The sequence below is a fragment of the Camelina sativa genome, chromosome 2 (genome assembly GCF_030686135.1).
Source record: "Camelina sativa cultivar CO46 ecotype springtype chromosome 2, ASM3068613v1".
Lineage (NCBI taxonomy): Eukaryota > Viridiplantae > Streptophyta > Magnoliopsida > Brassicales > Brassicaceae > Camelina > Camelina sativa.
In genome coordinates this window covers 29,445,314-29,465,349 of record NC_141881.1, presented here as the reverse complement: position 1 = coordinate 29,465,349, position 20,036 = coordinate 29,445,314, and the positions used below count along the sequence as shown (strand labels likewise).

Genomic DNA, 20,036 nt, shown 5'->3' with positions numbered 1-20,036 from the left:
GCTATCCTCACGGTAAAAAAGGCTGGCGTTTATTTGATCTGGAAAAGGATGTGTTTTGCGAAACAGTTTTCCCTTATGCCACACCATCGTCAACCGTGGCCACAAATAACGAAGATAATTCAGAAGTCGACTTATGGACTTCTCTTTCCAATGAGTTGGACTTGGAACCACCAATTTTATTAGGCCCAATTTCTACACCAGCAGCCCAACTTGTTTCTTCTTCAGTTTTGTTGGATCAAGGCCCATCTCAGGTTCCTTCTCCGCTTGTCACGACTTCTTCATCGTCGACTTCGGCACCTCCTTCACCTCCGATTCCTGATCCTTCACCGATACTCGACTCCGACCTCCCGAATGCTCCACATCCGATTCGCGAACTAGAACTTCCAACGGATCCCAATCCGACCCGCGAACCAGACCTCCCCACTGATCCCAATCCGACCCGTGATCTGTATTGATTTTGTTAGCTCGATCGAACTTGATAAATAATTGGAAATATTGTCATCTAGAGGGATTTAATAATGTTCTTGTTGATAAATGTCTTGTTATAGCCTCTAATGAGGTTCAGCAAGGTACCATAGCTCAGGATCCTCCATCATATGTGTTTAAGAACTCAGAACCAATACGGGAGGATCAAATTTAGAACGCTATCAAATTCCTTTCGCATCCGAGGGTTAGAGACTTGTGATGTAAGAAACTTATGTTTACAGGAGCTTTATGCTTTTGATATGGAACATTAATTAGTAATTTTCCATGTAGAATATATATATATATATATATATACTCCAACTTGAAACAATACCATTAAATTAATTTCAGGAGCTTAAGAGGGTTATAAAGAGACCTTTAAAGTTTAAACACTAGATCGTTGCTTGTTCTTAAGTCTTAACCAAATTTAAGGCTCATCCATAGGGTTTCGGTTTTATTTTTCTTTCACGCAGTGTAACTGCACAACGTATCTCTTTGTTAATTTGGTGGAATATAGACTTCAACCACGTCTGAAATTTTAGTTAGTGGGTGTCTTAAATTTTATTAAACGTCATATGTATCCAGAATCATTTTGAATATTAACTTAAAAACACTTAATGACTTTAACAAACACTCTAAACGAAATGCAACAAAAACTCTAATAGAGAAATTTCAAAGCTGTCAGTAATCTTGATTCGCAAGACTCCTCAGCCGTCGAGAGAATTACGATGGGTGAAGCACGGAAACAAAATTTCACCTCCGTCTCCGTCTCAAACTTCTTTTGTGGATCCAACCCTCGTCCAAACACAATTTTTGCAGTCTTTAACTGGCAAGACTTTCTTAAGATATATTTCACCAGATCTTTACATTCTACAGAGATCTGGTAGCATGTCCACTTGAAAGTTTGGAGACTCGACAACAAACATTGAGGAACACTATTCAGTTGCTTCCAGCACACCAATGTGTCCATACCATCACGTGAAAAATGTTCCTTTGGATTAAAGAAGAAAGAGTTGGAAGATAAAGGCCGCACGCGACGCGATACATTGAATTTGAACCAAAATAGTAGCCTATATCGAAGAAACTTACATCGAACTCTAATTTTCGTAGTTTTGGTGAAGCTATGAGCAACCAGTGTAGTACCTTCGACCAATATGCGTGATGGATACGAAACTTCAGATGCTCAAGCTCCTTAAAGACAATATCCTTAGCATATACAGCAGTGAGAGCCTGTACAAAGGACGGTTTAGTAATCTAAAGAGATATTAGTGAGATTGTAGAATTAAAAATTATCAGTAGATTTAAATTACCTCTGCATTGTCGTGCATGATTGTCAATGAAAGACGCTTGACAGATGTGACAAGCTCAAGAAGCTTCTTGATATTGTGACTAGCAGTGATATTTGCCTCCTCCAGCTTAGGCATACTCTCAATCAAGCCGAATGAACTTTTACAGAAAACTGTGAAATATTTCAAAGAAGGAGTATCTATCCTAAACTCTTTAGAAGCACCCATATCAGATTCAGATATCCTAAAGGATAAACTAAGCAATGACGGGATGATTACAGCAAACTTTCTCACATTGTCATATGGATATAGTTGCATAACTAGATCTTCCAAAACAGAGGAATTAGATAAAAGCCGTTGAAGAGATTCTTCATCTGCGTATATCACATGTCGAAGGTGCAAAGTTTTCAAGGAGGGGAGGCAGAAAACATGAGGAACATCCACGTAAATGCCGTTGGTTAGTTTCAACGTCACAAGTGATTTGCAAGTATACAAGCTACTCGGCATTACTACATTAAGTTTTCCCTTTAAACTAGAAAATGCAACGCTTAGCTCCTCAACACAACGAGAGATTGCAATTTCAACCCACAGTTTGATAGCTTCAGGTTGAAAAAGTTCATTGTAAAACGTGAGTTTCAAGCTCTTTATGACCGGAGAGCTATGTAATGGCAGATTCTTGTCAATAAAACACCGCATCCTCTCGCATCTTTCCAACTCTATAGAATAGGTTTCGCTGTCACCTTCCTCAGGGAACAAATATCGATGGTAAAATTCTGAAGAATACATGCTCATTTCGTACTCAAGTTTTGGCACCCGCATCCAAAGAAACTTCCATCGCTTCGACAAAACACTCGTTGTTATAGCAAATTTTGTCGGAAGAAACGATAGGATCTTCACGAGCAATTCATCATCAGAGAATCCAGTAATCTTGTCCATATCTTAAACAAAACCCCCACCCGTAATTTAAGAGACTAGAGTTTTTTTTTTTTGACCCACGCAGAAGAACAACATCAACCAAAAGCAGAGCAGAGAATATTAAAAACAGAGGAACAGAACAAACCCTAAGGAAATATTCAATTTGTCAAACCCCTTGGAACGGAAGTCAAAAGAATTAGACGATGAGATTGTGAAATAAAAGAGAGAGTGAGGTAAATAAAGGTTGGATATAAATTTAGTTTTTGGCCTGTGGACCTTATCTTTAAACATACTAGCAAAAAGATCCTAAATTATTAGTAGTAAATTGATTAAATTATTGGTTTAGAGAGGGGTAAAATTTTCAACTTCTGCACAAACCGAACTCTGTTCTGATGCACTTTCGATCCACATTTTTCCTTTTATTCATTTTATTCTCCTTCTTATAAATAAAAACAGCTCAATAAATCATGCAAAGAATTAATTATATTTATAAGCATGAGTTGAATTAGGAAAATCATTTAGGCCCATTTAGTTTGGTGTATATAAAAAGAAAGAAACCCTACTATGGATCGAGGACTTGTGTCTGTTATTTTCTTTGGTAAGGAGGACTTGTGTCTGTTATTTATTTTAGGTTTAGAGGGATGAGCAGTCGCGTCTCAAGGAGGTGGGAGGAACCGGCGAAGGCTGCTAAGATAGCGGTGTGGTGGGACATGAAGGACTGTCCGATCCCCGAGGGTTATGATGCTCGTCTCTTCCGTCCGAGTTTAGAAGCGGCATTCAAAAGTGATGGCTATTCTGGTCCTGTCTCCATCACTGCCTATGGCGACCAAACACAAACCTCTGATCACCTCTTGCGAGTGCTCTCTTCCACTGGAGTCGCTGTTGCACATACCAGACCCGGTAAGTCCAAATTTTATTCGATCTCTGGAGTTTAGAGTTTAAATTTCCACTATCCTTACCCTACTGGAAGTAGCACTGTTACGTGAACGGGTTCGGTAGTATATACAAAACTACACATTTAACCTCACTTTTTGTGTTTTTTGCTCTGTTTTGGTTAATAGCTGACTTAATCCTTTTTTCCTTGGTTCTGGCTGGAACAGAAAGCACAAACGCACTCATGTATGCGGATATGGTGGAATGGCGAGGTAAAAATCCTGCTCCGGCTTCAATGATGATCATATCCAATCAGGTGCACACTGTCTTCGCTTGGGATCTGGCCCGGCTACAACAACGGACGCTATACAACCTTTTTCTGGTTTCTTCAACCGAGTATCGGTCTTTGACAATCCTGAAAACTTGTAGAGAGTGGGTTTGGGAAAGATTACTAGGGTACGCGGATGATGAGACCAGAAGCGCACCACTTGTTCAGGAGAAGCGCAGTGACACGGGCGAGTTATCATCTGCCACGCTTTACTGCAAATCTTGCAACTTCGATTCCCAAAGCCCTGAAATTTTCAGGAAGCATCTCTCGAGTTATAAGCATAAACGACAAGTACGTATCCTCTATCTATCTCTCTCTCTAAATATATATACTTGTATATCATCAATTGTTTCATTGTCTACTACATATTTTGAGCAACTACCTCTGTTTCCACTCTCTCTGTCAAGCAGGAGGATATAGACCCTACGGATACAGCAGTTGACTGTGTAACAGAGGAGTGGGCAAAGGAATACCCGGCGACGCCTGAATACGCGACAGCTCAGATAGCGGTGTGGTGGAACTTGTTTCAATGTCCGATCCCCAAGGGATACGATGCTCGCCGGGTCCGGCCGAGTTTAGAAGCGGCATTCAAGAATCTTGGCTACTCTGGTCCTGTCTCCATCACTGCCTTTGGCGACCTAAACCGTATCCCTGATCACCTCCTGCGAGGGCTCTCTTCCACTGGAGTCAATGTTGTGCATTCCTTTTACGGTTAGTCCATCTTTTGGAATTTAGGGCGGTTTAAAAATATTCATCGTCTATGCCTACTGATCAATAGCTGCTTTCCTTTGTTGAAACAGCTAACACATGCACTGTAATTTATGAAGATATCGAGATTTGGGTAGATTCTAATCCTCCTCCGGCTACTATAATGGTCATAACGAATACTTTGGAACCGGTCTATTCAATTTGTCTTGTCACGCTACTACAAGTGCACAAACACAAGCTTTTTCTGGCTTATTCATGGAGGCCTCGCAAAATGTCTGCCCTGCTCACTTCTGCCGAGTGGTTCTGGGAAAGCTTACTTGCAGGTGTTTATTTTGTCTGTCCTCTCATCGATCATCCATCCAGTACTGTTTGACATAACCATTAAACTAATTACGATAATTTCTTTTCCACAGTTTCAGAGACAAAAAAACACGTTCTTCAGAAGTGCAGTACAAGTCAAAGTTTTGCCAGAGTTTCAGAGACAAGAAAAGACGTTCCTCACAAGTGCAGTAAAAGTGAAAGTTTTCCCACTCTTTCAGAGGCAAGAAAACACTTTCTGAATTGCAGTGAAATTGAATTTTTATGCACAGTTTCAGAGACCAGAGTACACGTTCGTTCAGAGTTAAAAAGCCACGTTTATCAGAAGTTCAGTGAAAGTGAATCCACCTCAGTATTTTATTGCGAAATTTGCTACTGTTATTACGAAAGCCTTGATGATTTCAGGACGCATCTCTCAACTGAAGAACATACGCGACGAGTAAGTATCCCTCTCTCTCTCTCTCTCTCTCTCTGTCTCCTTGTATCATAATTAACATTGTTTCATTGTTTAACTGTTTCCACTCTCGTCGTCAAGCAGGATGGTCGTTTTATTGGGTATTTTCAACCCAAGGAGAATGTTCATTCGGCCGAGTACGATCCACAGGCTTGGCGAGAGGCAAGTTTTTTTTGTTAATGTTAAACTAAAGATTTGTTGCTAAAAGGCCCGAAAACATTAATTGAAAGAAGAAAGTGTGCTTCTTGATTCTGAAGAGTAAAAAAAAAAACAGTCCCATGTTTCATTCATATACAATGTTGTAGGTACACGAGATGAGACGTAAGGTGAAGAAGCAAACTAAGTCATTCGAGTACGATCGAGGGCATTGGCTCCGACAGGCAAGTTTTTCTTAAATGAAAACTAAATATTTTCAACAGATAGATAGATGCGATTTATCATAAAAACAGTTGGGGTCCCCAAATGTGAAAAATAGAAAGCATGTAATTGGTTTACCTACAAAGGCCCTAAAACATTGAAAAAAGAAAGTGTGGCTTCTAGATTCAGTAGAAGGGACTGAGATAAATAAATAAAAGTCCCATGTTTCACCAAATGCTCATGTTTCATTATTTGATATGTTGTAGGAAGAACGTAGGAAAGCATTCCGGACGATTTTTCCTCTTCGTTTACGTCTTACTAATCGTGGACGTAAACCTCGACGAAAATCTCAAACCTGCAAGAAAGAGTAATGGTATATATAGTAGTAATTTTAAATTAAACGTTGTTTTTCAAATTTACTGAATCTTATATGCCATATTTAATAGTAACTGTTTAGTACCTATACTACCTAGTAGTATGTGTTGAGTGCAATTAAATTATCTAAATCGTTGGGCCTAAAATCAAGATACTGCATATAAGTTACTTGCGACGGATCCAACTATCTGTTACTAAAAGAATTCTTTATTTAAAACCACAGAACATCCGCCTGACTTTTGCTGTACAACAATGATCAAGCTAGTCCATTGAGTCATCGAGCTTTTTCTTCGGTATATTAGAGTTTTAATTCTGAAAAGTTTCTGTCATGGAATTTGCATTTGATGGGGGAGGTAGGCTCAACATTTGTAGAGGTCCTAAAGGAATTGAATTGGATAAACCGAACTCTGTTCTGATGCAATTTCGATGCACATTATTCATTTTTTTCTCCTTGTTATAAATTAAACAGCTAAATAAAATACTGCAAAGAATTAATTATATTTATAAGCATGATGAGTTTTGTTGCTCCACACTTTTTTTCATTCCGTATCTTTCAAAAATCATCCTTTCTACTTAAAAAAAAAAAAAACTTCCAATCGAATGCTTTTGCTTGCTCTTGCGTTGCAAGTAAGCTACTACTACCGAGGACTCTGGTAAGATTCAGGAAACCATCTTTGTAATAGCCGATGTTTTAGCTTCACCAACAACGCAAAGGCTCCGTAGCATGGCAAATGCATCACTGCAACTGAGAAATACCTGTAAAAACAAAAAATGCCGCATCATTTGAATGTCATCAGCCCTTAATTTTCCAATGAAACAAATTAAGGAAGCATTGAAAAACATTATTATAATAAGCTTTGAAGTTACCATAGTGGAGCATAGTGTGATGATAAGTCCAGGAATGGGTAAGGCCACCTGTTAATAAACAACAATACTGTCAAAGTTAAGAATCATTACTGTAAAGAAACTAATCAGTAGAATTTGTATGAGATCATTTACCATATATGGACTAGAGAGTGGAGGGCCCATTGGAAGATAACATAAGCTATTGTCCAGAAGAAGAAGTAAGCAATTCTGAAGCATGGAAAGCTCTGTAATTATGAAAATTCAAAAAAATCAGATAAGGATCAATCAGAGGTTATACAGCTAATACATATTTCATTTGTTAGAATCTGAGATATTACCAGAGAATTCAATGCAGCATCACCAAGCAAGAAAATGGCGTTAAGAGAGTGCATGTTGATCACCAGCTGCAATATTTTGATCATATATAAACTGATCAACAAATGCTTTTTATGTAATGAGTCAAAAAATTCTATGTAGCTTATTAAGTTACTTACAACGTTGAGGCTATAATCATGGATCTCAAGGAACGGAACAATGATAAACCAGAAGACACAGTCAGTGAGCAAAACTGCACCTGCATTCATCTGTTTTAAGGCGAGATATCCAATTAAGAACTCTGAACTCATAACAACCCGATATAATCGTGTTGCATGATTATGAATTTTTGATCTTGATGATACCTGAAAGATTATTTGGAAAACATATCCCCAAAAACCAGCTGGATTACTAGAGTATTGGCTCTGTTGAATTGCATTATCAGCTCCTTTGGATCTTGCTCTCTCTGAGTCTATAGCTTCAATGCTATCTACTCTATCGCCAGCTGCTCTTTTGTTGTATTGGTAACATCCGTGGAGCGAAAGAAGCGAGCCTAGCTGTTCAAAGATATCAGATTACAATGTCACTAATTATAAGGTTGATAAGCAACGTAATTAAGTTTTGAGACAGAACATTACTCCAAAATAGAGAGTGATCAGAGCAAAAGTCCACCTGCAAATCAAAACAATAAAGAGGAAAAACTGATTAGAGCCAATTACATAGACATTGGTTTTGTATCTATACTATCTATTGTCTAGAGATCGGATTCAAGAACTGTTGCTACTCTCTACCGTAATCAAGAATGTTACATTATTGCTCCTATATGCTTGTGAGGCTGCAAAATCTTTAATTCCCCACTTAACAATTCAACAATGTTTCTTTTTTTTTTTTTTTAATAAAAACAACCACAAATCTTAATTCAAGAATGTGTCAATCTCGACTCTTAATCAAGAATGTCACATTTCTTGTGAACCAGCAAAATCTTTAATTCCCAATATAAAAATTCAAGAAAGTTTCGATTTTTTTTTTCCTAAAACCCACCCAAAAACTTAATCAAGAATGTCACATTCTTTGCTTCTATGTTTATGAACCTACAAAATCTTTAGCCAAACCACATAACGATTCAAGAAAAGTATCAATTTTTTTTTCTCTTAAAAGACTCAAAAGAAATCTAAAGAGAGAGAGAGAGAGAGAGAGAGAAAGCTTACTGAGTGTAGTAGAAGAAGATGGTCGGTCCATCGACAAGGCCAATAACAATCAACATAATAAGAAGAACGAAGAAGGCAACGACACGAAAAGCAAGAAGCCAAGCTGGATGAATATTACGAAGACAAGGCCTCCAAGTCTCGTCTTCATATAAATTCCCTGACCACTCTTTCTCTCCTCCGTCTACGTCACCGTCACCGTCACCGCTACGTTTCCGGCGATAGCCTTCGTATTTGAATATAAGAAAAGCAGTGATCACAGTCGCTATAGCCATCCATACACAACAGATCATTACCCTCCAATTAAACCAGTAGCTTGATTCAGTTGTGTTCGCCGCTGTTGTTGATGGATGCCAAGCATCTTTTAACTCTGTATACGAAGATGGAGATAACATTGATGATGATGATGATGAAGCCATTATGCTAAAGTTTCAGTCTTTGAGAAATTAAAGATAGGGTTCAATGTTTGAAGGAAGAAAACAGAGTAGAGAGAAGAAACAAAAAAAACAGAGTAAAGAGAGTATGGTTTTAATTTTATTAGGAGGATTCAATAATATGTGAGAAAAGCATTTATAAAAGAAACAAAAACGAAAGGTTTAGGGAATTTGAAATCTTGAGTGGGGTGATTTTAGATTACGTGATGAAGCAAAGGGAGAGAGATTCGAAGCTTTAAACCATGTGTTCTTCTTGCACATAAAGAAGAAGGAACCATATAGACTATATATATCTGATCAGATTTTTTTAAAATATAAATAATTAAATAGTAAAGGAAAAGGGGAAAGAAAGTGAATAAAGAAGAAGAAGAAGAAGAGGGAGCTGAATTCGAAGCCAAGAAAAGAAATGATCCTTGCAAAAAAAATGTAAAAAGCCTGTGACTGTGTAAGAGAGGACACGATTCTTTGCTTCTTTGCTTTAGGAAAGACAAGTATTTTTAGTTACTTATTTCATCATATTATACCGAGAAAGAGAGAGAGATAAAGGGAGATAAGTAATCAAATGTTCAAATGTAATAACTATAAATAAATAATGGTGTTAAAAAGCATAATTTTCACTACTGAATTTTTTACAATAGAAGTTGAAAAATCCCACGTATATTTTAAAAAAAAGAGTAATGGATTCGAGGCAATCGGGTGAGGATTTATGTTTTGAAAGGAAGATATGTGTTTTAAATTTTATTTTTGGCATATACTCAAAGTTGATGCATTTGATACATGAGAATAGATATTATACACGTATACGTGGATAAATGGTTGAAGACTGTATATAGTATTATTATTTATAGATGATCAAAGGATAGAGAGAATCTATAAAGATGTGAATAAAATATTAAGGCATCTCTATGTGGAGTCTCAATCTTTTTGCAAATACCCAAAAAAGAGAGTATATAAAAAGCTAATAGCTCTCAAACAGACCACTGAGACGTATGCATTGTTTATGCGTGGTTTCTCTTTCACTATAATGCTACGTATGTACATATAGGTACCGTACATGGATATACGTATAAATTGGGAGATTCCATGTGGGGAGAGAGTACATAAATCAGAATTGGTTTGTGTTTAGTTAGGTTTTATGGTTCCACCACTCAAAAAGGGAATAAATTAATGTAATCCAAGCAAAAAGAAAAATAATTATGTGCAAAGGAAATGTTTGGGAGCTTTCTAAAAATAATGTGAACCGTTGGATCTTGAAAGATACTGATGTGTCAATGACAAATGAGAAAATTAAATGAAGGAACAGCTTTTGTTGTGGCCTATATTAATATATGCAAATTAAAAAAAATGTAATGATAGGTTGCTTTTGGTCAAAGGCAGAGACTGCGTGAAAGAATGGGACCAACCCAAACCCAAACCGAAGACTTTAAAGAGGTTTCAGAGATTACATGCAAAGAGACCACAGTCTGTGGGGTCCTTCTCTCATTCTTCTTATGAGTTTTCGAAGACATTAAATGCTTTGTACATTCTAAAAAAATCTCTATATGTTCGAGAAGAGAACAAATGTTTTCGAGTTTGAATCTTCGATGGTAAGCTAGCTCGTGAAACTAGTTGGATCACGTGATGAGGAACAATACAATTGTAGCAAATGTGGTTAGTGTGTATTCAGCGTGATTACTACTATAGTTGTCGCGAAATAAACAGAAGAGTCATCATGTGAATCAAAAAACAGAACGGATTGTTCTATTATTTGTTTGGGATATGTGTTTTTTTTTTTGGTTGAATTAAGTCGGTAGCTGTATGCCTATTTCTGGTGGGGTTTTACTTGTTTTTTGATTTTCTTGTCGATGATAATGCATGGCTTATTGCATACGATAAAAATATTCATTCATAAGAAGAAAACAAAGTACGATTTATATTAACAAAAATTCTTAATGGGCCATCATAAGGAATGCTTATTGGTAAATCCAAAGAAACAAGAAAACAAAATCTTTGTATTATTAAATACATAAACCAAAACATACGATACTAGTGGACCAACCTTGGGAAATGCTTATTGGTAATTCCAAAAGATTTTGATGCCTAATGTTGTAAGACTTTTGTCTCTTGTCATTACAACAGCCAATGCTATTTACGCATATATTTTCTTTTAAAGGGAAATCAATATACTTTAAATGTAATATATAATGACTATTACATTCACCAAATACTGTATGGTGTATCATACATCAGCGAGTCAATTTAATCAAATCTTTTTGCACCTGTTTAAAAATCTAACAAATTAGCGGCTTTCATGGCTTTGTTAAAGAAAACTTCTTTCTCAAATTGATTGTAACCATTAGCGAAAGACAAGAATAGAAAAGAGAAAAACGAATTGTTTTGTCCTTAAGATTATTTGTGAGTTGTGAAGGAACAAATTCTGTCGGCAGTCTTTTTTATTTCGTCATTTTTTTGTATTTTTCTTACATTTCTCATTAAAGTTAAAAAGACTCATATACTCATAATCTCAACTTAGAAATGTTAATATGTAATTAAATTTTCCTTTTAACTCCAAAAGGAGTTTCCAAATTAGAATCTAGACTTGGATTTGTTTGTTTGTGTAACAATATATATTTTGAGAGAAAATTAAACTAGTAGGACTAAGATAAAAAGAAACTAATAAATTCGTATATATAAATTTTGAAATTTTATTGTCATCGTATGTAACAGGTGAGGCTACAGGTCGGTCACGTAGGTTAAGAAGAGGATTCATGTGTGACAGAGAGACAGCTGTTACAAACGAAGCAAAAAGAGCGTGCAAGAGAAGACAGACAGCGACGCGTCTTGGCCGCTAAGTAAACGCGTTTGCAACAAAACTGCTGTTCTCTTCACGTTACTACTACTATACATTCCATTTTTTCAATTCGACAACACACACTTCTTGGATTTTTTTCATCTTTTCTCTCTATTGTTTTAATGAACAAACTCACAAGGTTCACTTCACAATCACAATGTAAATTTTAAATAATATAATACTGTATTACTGTATACATTATTTTCTTTATTTTTTTTCACCGTATAAATCCTATGAAGTAAACACGAAACGTTTGTTTTCATTTATCTATCTCAATAAATGTGTGTAGTTGCATTGATAAATATGACTTAAAACATAATTAGAGATATTTCTAAAATGCATTGAGAATAATAACATTTAGGAGACTGATTAGAAAAAAGCTCATTCGTGGTTCCACGAGCAAATGTACTAACTAAGAAATTTACAAAAGGGAAAGAGATTGGTACCTGTCATGGATTCACAAATTTCTTGCAAGACAGGAAAAAATGGGAAAGAAACACCCAAAGAAAAAGAAGAAAAAAAATGTTGAAACAAACGAAATAGATGATGTTTATATAACAAACCCAAAAAAAATATTGAAATGTATAAGAAAATACATATATAAGTAATATTGTAGTTTGATATTTAAGAGAGGGTGGAAAGCATGAGGAGCTTTAAAGACAATGAGAGGAGTCTTGCCAAATTGGGGTTTTACGAAAGGCAGTTAGTTAGCTTAGCTTGCATGTTTCAAGTGCTTTTGTTCTCCAAAGCAAGAATCATGTGTCCAAATTCCTTTAATTTGCTTAAAATTGTTTAACCCATTTTTTCAAGAAAACGAACCGTTTAGGTCTTTGTTATTAGTTTAAACCTTTTTAATCGAGACGCCGCATGCAATATATAAAAAATCTATTTTTTCAATAATCTAAATAGAGTCTTCTTAAAAAAAAAATTTGGGGTTACTTCTTAGAAAGATTTCAAACTATGTGCATACTGTATGTTACGTGTGAAGTTTTGTTAAAAAACTATTTTCATTTTTTCGAAAATTATATCATTTTTCCTTTTAAAAATTTCTACAACATGATGATCTAAGCAAATTTAAAAAATATAAATGTATCTACTGGGACATGTATTGGGGTTAAAGCCCATGAAGCTGAAGATCCAGGCCGTGGAAGCAATAACATATAGTGTGCTTATGGCATAAACAGGCCCAGCATAAATTTGTAAACGTTTTCGGCCTAGGGTTTTTTTTTTTACCGAACGACGCCGTTTAAGGTACTGTTTTGATTCCTTGGCCGAAGAGCAGACGCGACCGAAACCAAACCACCGTGTAGTCTCCATCTCCGCCACGATTTTGACTCGCCTGAATCATACCTCGAAGGAGCTTCACGAATCCTTTCCGTCAAAGAAGACAAGTATGTTATACCTTCCCTTGAATTAGTCCGATAATAGTTCATTAGGTTTGATCGAACCGATTACGTTTGTAATTTCGTGACCGCAATTTTAAGTTCTTCCTCTGCGTCGCCTCTCTGTTAATTGGGTTTCGAAGGGTTTCACTTTAAGCTTTGCTTCCATAGGGTGCTAACTACTCTAAACGTGATTGAAGGGTCTAAGTAAGTACTGATGATTAGCTAATAGATGTTTACAAATTTTCCATTATAATCTTGATTTTGTAAGATGTTCCCATTCAACCTTTGATTTGTAAACGTGACCCAACTGATTTTGGGAGCAACACTCTCTTTGGTTCTTGATGTTGATGTTCCCATTGAATATTCAGGAGCACAACCTCTGAATTTGGAGCATTGTTTGGTTTGAAACAAATTCAAGAACAAGCTTCTAGGTGGTTAACGTCTCTGCGTAACATAAGAGATGAAAATGTATTTTCCTATTTTTTTTCTTTTGGTATCATCATGATGATGTATGTATGTGCTTGATTCCTTGTTGGTTTTGTAATCAAAATTTTTGTGTGGGGGTGGTGTTGGCAGAGTTAAGGCAAATGCAGGAGCACTTACAAATTTCGAGGTGCTTGATTTCCTAAACTCAAGAGGTGCATCAAAAGATACTACTAGAGTTATAGCTCCAATTGCTAGATCAGAATACAAGGTAAGGTTCTTCTTGCTTTCCTTCTTCTGGTCTGATTTTGGCCTTAGAAGTAAGAGTTGTGCTTTTGCTAATAATTCGAACTATCTTTCTTTGTATAGGTCTATGATTATTTGTTGGAGACTGCTGCTTCCACTCAAACACGAGAGAGCGTTAACAAATTCGCCGATAAGTGCAAAGATTTCAAAATCGCCAAAGCTGAGATTCTCAACATCATCAATCTCCGGCCTTCTTCTATTGTCGAATTGGATCCGGTTTGTGTTTGTTTTTTTCTTTCTTGTTGTTGTTTCCGTTGTCATGAACATATCTACAATTGCATTTAACAGTTTATTTTTCTTGTATATAAACATATCAACTCACTTATTGTGACTCTCTTGTAGATCATAGAGAAGGCCCCCGAGGGACAGGAAGAACGAGTAATCGACACAGATGGGATATTAGAGCTTGTGAAGGATTTGCTACCGCCTCTGCCTACTACTGAAACTGAAACTCCTAAAGATAATGACGAAGAAGAAACAGACAACGGTGAACAGTCGTAGCATGCAAATGAAGTTTTCGAGTTGTTTCTCTTGTTAGCTTAAAAATATATGTAATCTAGCTTCGAAATGAAACTGAAATTGTACTAAACTAGATTAAGTTAAAGATGATTTAATCTTGGTTTCATATTCTATAATCGCTAAAACCGTATTCAACATAAGAAAAGGAATCGAAATTCGTAAACTAAATTGTGCACCATGTAGAGATTAGGTCCATTACTTTCGTGATTTACAAAAACATTGAGTTACGACCCACAAAAGTAGAGAGGAATATATTCTACAATTATACTAAGAAAAGAAAAAAAGGAATACTAGACCTTATTTTATATACTTTTCTTGTCGAATATTATTTCAAATTTTCGTTGGATAAGCGTAAGGTTTGACATCTTGACATATAACAAAATAGGTATCTCAATTCTCAACCTTTTTGAAAGCATATGTAATCCATTCCATTACAGCGAGGGTATAGAAATATTCAAAACTCGTATACATATGGTTGAGGTGGAGTATATACTTAGACATAATCAGAACTTTCGTATACTAGACACGTATTCGGATCATGGTGTTAATGAACATTCAAGAAGAAACACTATTGTTGGTTTGTGATCTCAATTAGACATAGGCTCAGTTCCTTAATGTGATGGTTCAGTGGTGATCATCACTGTAAATGAATACTATTGTGTTTGATCAGTTACGTTGGTTTGGCTTAAGCATGAAGCTGTTAGTAAGTTAGAATAATTTTTGATATGCTTCTACTGCCTTCCTTAATTTAGTACTAATAAGAAATTGTAAATTCCTTAAGAATACTCGTTTTACTAGTACTCCATTTGCCTAACGTTAGTAAATCACACAATTCTCTCGAGCTTTCTACATATTTACCTATATACTCTATTTTTTCAAATGTTGTATTGTATATAACAACATCATATGTTATCTCGTTAAGACTCATAATTTCATGATGATATGATGATGTAACGAACAAATAACGAGTGATGCAATGGAACAAAAGATACGCGGGCGGGATAGATATACTTTTGCTATCTTTGAAAAGTGGTTCTCACTAGCTAAATTGTGGAGAGATATATATAAATGTGCCAAAGAAATTGTCTTCGTCACGCTTAGCTTATCTTGTGTGATTTATTCTCTCTTCACACTATTCTCGATGCCCTTTTATTCCTCTTTCCTTTCTTGCTTTTTAGTATTAGTTTTTAGTTTTGTTCTGTTTTTATTTTAAAAAAATATCATGTGATGAACCAACTATGAAGTATTCTCCCTAGATCCTTACAATCTTCAGTTTCCCACTTGTCTCATATAGTTACGAAGCTTTCTCTTTAAAGTTATTTGTATTTTCGGGTCATTAATTAATTAACTATACTCAGTACAATTGTGATTTGTCTGATACGAATGATGAACAATATGTAATGTCCCCGAGAGGATTTTATTCATTTCAGAGATAGATTTTCCAGCTTTAGTATTAGATATATTCCCGAGAGGATAATATCCGTGCCGATAAACTTGCAAAATGTGCAAAAGCACGAGGTTTCTGTTTTTCCCATGTAAGCTCGCCGGTACCTAATTGGCTCTCTCTCGAAGAGAGTCACTTCCGATAACTTAATATATGGGGTTTGATCGTCAAAAAAAAAAAATATGTAATGTCCTCTAAATGATGTTTGTATTCGTGTTAATCTAGGTTATGAGTTATGACTAGGTCTGAGCTTTGTTCACTGTATTTTGAAGAAAGTTGTTTTATTATTATTTATCGTGATCTTTAATCATCAGTAAAAAATATTGAAATTCAACGTACGTCAGATTCAAATGTACGAAGCTATAATCTATAGTGCGTAGTCTTATATGATAGCCTTAGTGCGTAGTGCGTAGCCGATTAGTGCGTAGTCTTATTTTGGGTGCACTACATAGTTTTTTCTTCACTTTCTTACATATCAAAAGACTATGTAGTGCACCCAAAATTCATGAAAACCTAGCTAAAACTCTTTGGTATCTTTTTGATGTATAGTTTGTTTGGCAAACTCCTGACGATCTTGTATTTCTATTTTATTTGTTCTTATTGAACTTTATCCCACCACAAAATATGCAATCTCAAATTCACTTTAATTTGATAACTAAACTGTTCCTTAACCGAATTTTCCTATATACACTCAATGTTATTATTAGTATACTGGCAAGACTAATTCGAAGTTTGAGCCTCGAAGGTTATTATTAATCCATGGAAGCCGGCTAAGAGAGAAACTTTTACATACAAAAAAAAGAGAGTTATTCAGAGACAAAAAGAAAACAGAATATAAATAACCTCTTTTCTTTGATGATCAGTTAAGGGAAATACTTTCCTAACAAAGATTAATGCATTTGTTAACCACATTTAACATTTTGCAAGATAGTTTCATATTTTTATTTGATAAGCTTTGAAAAGAGAAAAACAAATTCATAACTTTAGACTATTTGTGTATATATCCTCCTACAGTCGGGTAAATAATCGTTTTAATTAACAAGCGTAATGCTTACTCAATCTAAGAAACGAAACCTGTTTACTAAAAAGCACTGTTACTTACAGCCCTCAAACTTTTGCCTCTTCTTTATCATCGGATCAAACTCTTTAACCTTTATTTCGAAATCCAATAATAGGAAAATATCAAAAGTGGTTTTATTAACTCTTTGAATAATTTACTAATGATTCAGGGAAGTCAGAAAAAACCAAAAACTTGAATCATATTATTAACAACACATGTAGGAAAAGTGACATGTGGCAAGAGAGAATAGATACTTTGCTTGAGAGGAGCGAGCGAGTGGAACCCATCCCATTACTAGTCCAGTCCCAGTAGTGTCCCACCATAAGTTCTCAAACTCTCAATCCCTTCTTCTTCTGTCCTTCTTTATCGTAAGTCTCAAAACACAGACAAAACTTACGATAAAGATATTATTCTCTCTCACTTTTGTCTCTGTTGTGTGACGATCAAGCCGCTATTTCTGAACCCATCCGACGGCTCACCTTCTTCGTTTAGGTCCCATGGCTTTAATCGCAGCCGTTGGATCAGATAAAGATGATTTGGTCAAGTTGACGTAGACCCACCCAAAGAATGTGGGTCCGAGGATTTTGGAACCACCGACGCTTTCTTTTTCCTCCTCCTCCGCCACATCCGTATCTATATACACTTATAGAGACATTTTATTAATAATACCAAATCACTCGAAATCAAAGTTTTTAACTTTTATCATGATCACACCAAAGCGAGGCCGTATTTAACTTTTCAAAAATCAAAATTTTGAATAAAAACAAATCTTTTGTACCTCCAAACAAAACATATTGATTAATTAATATCTACATATCAAGAAATTAAAGAAATAGTAAAAATACACAGATACTGAGAATTACTCACCGTACCCTATATTATTTCTAAAAATAGAAAATTCAAAGGAAGCTCCATAGTTCTCGTTTTGGTGTCCATATTTTAATATTAAACTTCTAATAAATGTGAACCAAACTAATAATTATATCCATTGTATTTATATTATTTTGTGGCTTAAAACTAAGATCACCTGAGTTTATAAATTAAGCATTTTTCTTCGAAATAACATTTTTATTAATTTGAAATGATTTATAGTAATATTTTAAAATAATATTAAACTTGGAAAAAAAAAAGTAAGAAACAAATAAGTGTGAACTAATAATAACTTAAGTAAGCAGTAGAAGTAGCTTTGAGTGGAGACAGCAATCCCGAGGAGAAGAAGGGTCCTCTTCTCGCTTCCTTCTTATTCACATCCCAACCCCCAAACTCTTCCTTGCATTCTCATCTCATTTCTCTTCTCTCTCTCTTGATTTTGTTCAACAACTTCTCTTAAAATTCTCACTCTCCCCCCAAACTAAACAAGCAAACAAAACACAAAAATGGGTCTCACTTCTCTTCAAGTCTGCATGGATTCTGATTGGCTTCAGGTACTTTCCCTAGCTCAGACCTCCATTGTCTTTGTATATTGTCTCTTTTCCAAATGAAGATATATAGGACTTCAACCATTTCAAGCTAAATTCTTTTGTTAACTATAAACACAAAAATGACAAATATTATGAAGATATGTTTGTGCTTTATACGTACTTCATTAAAATTTGAAATTGTTTGGCCTATTTTAAATATGTAAATTGTTGTCTTTCTAATGAATTTGTTTTGTCACATGTAAGTACAAATGCAAAAGCAAATATCAGGATTGATACAATTTAAATCTTACTCATCTTGAACCATTGTTTCTGTCGTGCATTATCATACTTCGATTATATATATAGCAATTCCACATTTGATATGGTTATGTGCATTGTGATTATGTTAGGAAGCTGAGTCATCAGGAGGAAGCATGTTAGACTCTTCGACGACTTCTCCATCAGCAGCCGACATACTCGCTGCTTGCAGCACTAGACCACAAGCCTCGGCCGTGGCTGTAGCTGCCGCGGCTCTGATGGACGGCGGAAGGAGGTTGCGTCCACCTCACGACCATCCTCAAAAGTGTCCTCGTTGCGAGTCAACACACACTAAGTTCTGTTACTACAATAACTATAGCCTCTCTCAGCCTCGTTACTTCTGCAAGACTTGTCGCCGTTACTGGACCAAAGGCGGCACTCTAAGGAATATTCCAGTAGGTGGTGGATGCCGGAAAAACAAGAAACCATCTTCCTCTAATTCATCCTCCTCCACTTCTTCCGGCAAAAAGCCATCCAACATCGTTACCACTAATACCACTGATCTTATGGCGTTAGCACAATCTCATCAGAATTACCAAAATTCACCTTTAGGATTTTCACACTTTGGTGGGATGATGGGGTCTTACTCAACTCCGGAGCACAGTAACGTTGGTTTCTTGGAGAGCAAGTATGGGGGTTTACTTTCGCAGAGCCCTAGACCTATTGATTTCCTGGACAGTAAGTTTGATCTCATGGGAGTGAATAATGACAACCTGGTCATGGTCGATCATGGAAGTAACGGAGATCATCATCATCATCATCATCACATGGGTCTGCATCACGGGTTAGGTCTTAATAACAACAATGGTGGATTTAATGGGATATCTCCGGGAAGCAATGGAAATGGAGGTGGTCTCATGGATATCTCGGCATGCCAAAGACTTATGCTATCTAGTTATGATCATCAACATTATAATCATCAAGAAGATCATCAAAGGGTAACTACATTAACGGATGTGAAGCCAAATCCGAAGTTATTATCGCTTGATTGGCAGCAAGATCAATGCTACTCCAATGGTGGTGGTAACGGAGGCGTAGGAAAATCTGACGGTGGTGGCTACGGTGGAGGTGGCTATATCAACGGTTTAGGTTCATCGTGGAACGGTTTGATGAATGGTTATGGATCCTCCACTAAAACAAACTCCTTGGTTTGATAAATTAATCAGAACGTTTTTCTCTTGTCGTCAGTAATGAGTAGTAGTAGTAGTAGTACTAGAGAAGCAATTAAATTTATGTACCGGTTTGTTTGCTTAGACAGTCTTACTTAGTTACTTTCGTAATTCTCATCGCTAATTACGAGAGTAATCTTGATTAGGGTATTCAGGGAGATATATCGGTTTGTGTGTGTTCGTGTGGTTGAGGTGTAATGTTACTTGATATATATACTATTTCCCCATTTTACTTTTAATAACTTAGCTTCATACGACTTCAAAATTTAATTACCAAACATACTTATATTCTTATTGTCATCC

General features: G+C 35.9%; 5 protein-coding genes across 9 annotated transcripts; 3 read left to right on the top strand and 2 right to left on the bottom strand.

The window, feature by feature from the left end:
- Positions 1-1,123: 1,123 nt before the first annotated feature.
- LOC104757123 (putative F-box/FBD/LRR-repeat protein At5g62970) lies at positions 1,124-2,687 on the bottom strand. Its single transcript, XM_019231451.1, has 3 exons — positions 1,776-2,687; positions 1,555-1,695; positions 1,124-1,456 (listed from the first exon to the last, which is right to left on the bottom strand). Exons 1-3 carry the CDS (start codon positions 2,685-2,687, stop codon positions 1,124-1,126), a joined length of 1,386 nt encoding a protein of 461 aa, XP_019086996.1.
- Positions 2,688-3,239: 552 nt separating this feature from the next.
- Positions 3,240-6,609, top strand: LOC104757113 (uncharacterized). Of its 2 annotated transcripts, XM_087491611.1 has the most exons (9): positions 3,246-3,566; positions 3,767-4,158; positions 4,278-4,578; positions 4,668-4,898; positions 4,989-5,332; positions 5,432-5,509; positions 5,653-5,727; positions 5,971-6,077; positions 6,303-6,609. In XM_087491611.1, the coding sequence occupies exons 1-8, from the start codon at positions 3,308-3,310 to the stop codon at positions 6,073-6,075; spliced, it is 1,785 nt and encodes a 594-aa protein (XP_087347737.1). In that variant the 5' UTR covers positions 3,246-3,307; the 3' UTR covers positions 6,076-6,077; positions 6,303-6,609. The 2 variants fall into 2 exon arrangements, with proteins under 2 accessions (XP_087347739.1, XP_087347737.1); XM_087491613.1 differs by lacking the exon at positions 6,303-6,609 and having other exon boundaries at positions 3,240-3,566; positions 5,971-6,165.
- Positions 6,559-12,403, bottom strand: LOC104740573 (uncharacterized). Of its 3 annotated transcripts, XM_010461225.3 has the most exons (9): positions 12,156-12,403; positions 8,449-8,815; positions 7,879-7,912; positions 7,606-7,797; positions 7,420-7,509; positions 7,264-7,329; positions 7,079-7,170; positions 6,947-6,994; positions 6,559-6,835 (listed from the first exon to the last, which is right to left on the bottom strand). In XM_010461225.3, the coding sequence occupies exons 1-9, from the start codon at positions 12,160-12,162 to the stop codon at positions 6,718-6,720; spliced, it is 1,014 nt and encodes a 337-aa protein (XP_010459527.2). In that variant the 5' UTR covers positions 12,163-12,403; the 3' UTR covers positions 6,559-6,717. The 3 variants fall into 3 exon arrangements, 2 of the variants coding, with proteins under 2 accessions (XP_010459527.2, XP_010459519.2); XR_015584572.1 differs by lacking the exon at positions 12,156-12,403 and having other exon boundaries at positions 7,420-7,499; positions 8,449-9,555; XM_010461217.3 differs by lacking the exon at positions 12,156-12,403 and having other exon boundaries at positions 8,449-9,693.
- A 497-nt stretch (positions 12,404-12,900) lies between these two features.
- LOC104740552 (uncharacterized) lies at positions 12,901-14,450 on the top strand. 2 transcript variants are annotated; one of them, XM_010461187.3, is made up of 6 exons: positions 12,988-13,100; positions 13,235-13,298; positions 13,463-13,562; positions 13,671-13,788; positions 13,887-14,039; positions 14,166-14,450. In XM_010461187.3, exons 3-6 carry the CDS (start codon positions 13,555-13,557, stop codon positions 14,322-14,324), a joined length of 438 nt encoding a protein of 145 aa, XP_010459489.1. In that variant the 5' UTR covers positions 12,988-13,100; positions 13,235-13,298; positions 13,463-13,554; the 3' UTR covers positions 14,325-14,450. The 2 variants fall into 2 exon arrangements, with proteins under 2 accessions (XP_010459480.1, XP_010459489.1); XM_010461178.3 differs by lacking the exon at positions 13,235-13,298 and having other exon boundaries at positions 12,901-13,100.
- A 3,565-nt stretch (positions 14,451-18,015) lies between these two features.
- LOC104740542 (dof zinc finger protein DOF5.6) lies at positions 18,016-19,972 on the top strand. The gene is made up of 2 exons (XM_087473707.1): positions 18,016-18,270; positions 18,657-19,972. Exons 1-2 carry the CDS (start codon positions 18,223-18,225, stop codon positions 19,716-19,718), a joined length of 1,110 nt encoding a protein of 369 aa, XP_087329833.1. The 5' UTR covers positions 18,016-18,222; the 3' UTR covers positions 19,719-19,972.
- The last annotated feature ends 64 nt before the right edge of the window (positions 19,973-20,036 follow it).

Excerpts from the sequence above, each read along its gene's own strand:
- LOC104757123 (XM_019231451.1), bottom strand. The coding sequence starts at position 2,687 with ATGGACAAGATTACTGGATTCTCTGATGATGAATTGCTCGTGAAGATC. Across the intron at positions 1,696-1,775 it reads TCATGCACGACAATGCAGAG|GCTCTCACTGCTGTATATGC; the intron begins GTAATTTAAATC and ends TCCTTTGTACAG. Across the intron at positions 1,457-1,554 it reads TACGAAAATTAGAGTTCGAT|GAACATTTTTCACGTGATGG; the intron begins GTAAGTTTCTTC and ends TTTAATCCAAAG.
- LOC104757113 (XM_087491611.1), top strand. The coding sequence starts at position 3,308 with ATGAGCAGTCGCGTCTCAAGGAGGTGGGAGGAACCGGCGAAGGCTGCT. Across the intron at positions 3,567-3,766 it reads TGTTGCACATACCAGACCCG|AAAGCACAAACGCACTCATG; the intron begins GTAAGTCCAAAT and ends TGGCTGGAACAG. Across the intron at positions 4,159-4,277 it reads GTTATAAGCATAAACGACAA|GAGGATATAGACCCTACGGA; the intron begins GTACGTATCCTC and ends TCTGTCAAGCAG.
- LOC104740552 (XM_010461178.3), top strand. Across the intron at positions 13,789-13,886 it reads TTGCTAGATCAGAATACAAG|GTCTATGATTATTTGTTGGA; the intron begins GTAAGGTTCTTC and ends TTCTTTGTATAG. Across the intron at positions 14,040-14,165 it reads CTATTGTCGAATTGGATCCG|ATCATAGAGAAGGCCCCCGA; the intron begins GTTTGTGTTTGT and ends ACTCTCTTGTAG.
- LOC104740573 (XM_010461217.3), bottom strand. The coding sequence starts at position 8,864 with ATGGCTTCATCATCATCATCATCAATGTTATCTCCATCTTCGTATACA. Across the intron at positions 7,171-7,263 it reads ATGCTGCATTGAATTCTCTG|AGCTTTCCATGCTTCAGAAT; the intron begins GTAATATCTCAG and ends TCATAATTACAG. Across the intron at positions 6,995-7,078 it reads CACTCTCTAGTCCATATATG|GTGGCCTTACCCATTCCTGG; the intron begins GTAAATGATCTC and ends GTTTATTAACAG.
- LOC104740542 (XM_087473707.1), top strand. The coding sequence starts at position 18,223 with ATGGGTCTCACTTCTCTTCAAGTCTGCATGGATTCTGATTGGCTTCAG. Across the intron at positions 18,271-18,656 it reads TGGATTCTGATTGGCTTCAG|GAAGCTGAGTCATCAGGAGG; the intron begins GTACTTTCCCTA and ends TGATTATGTTAG.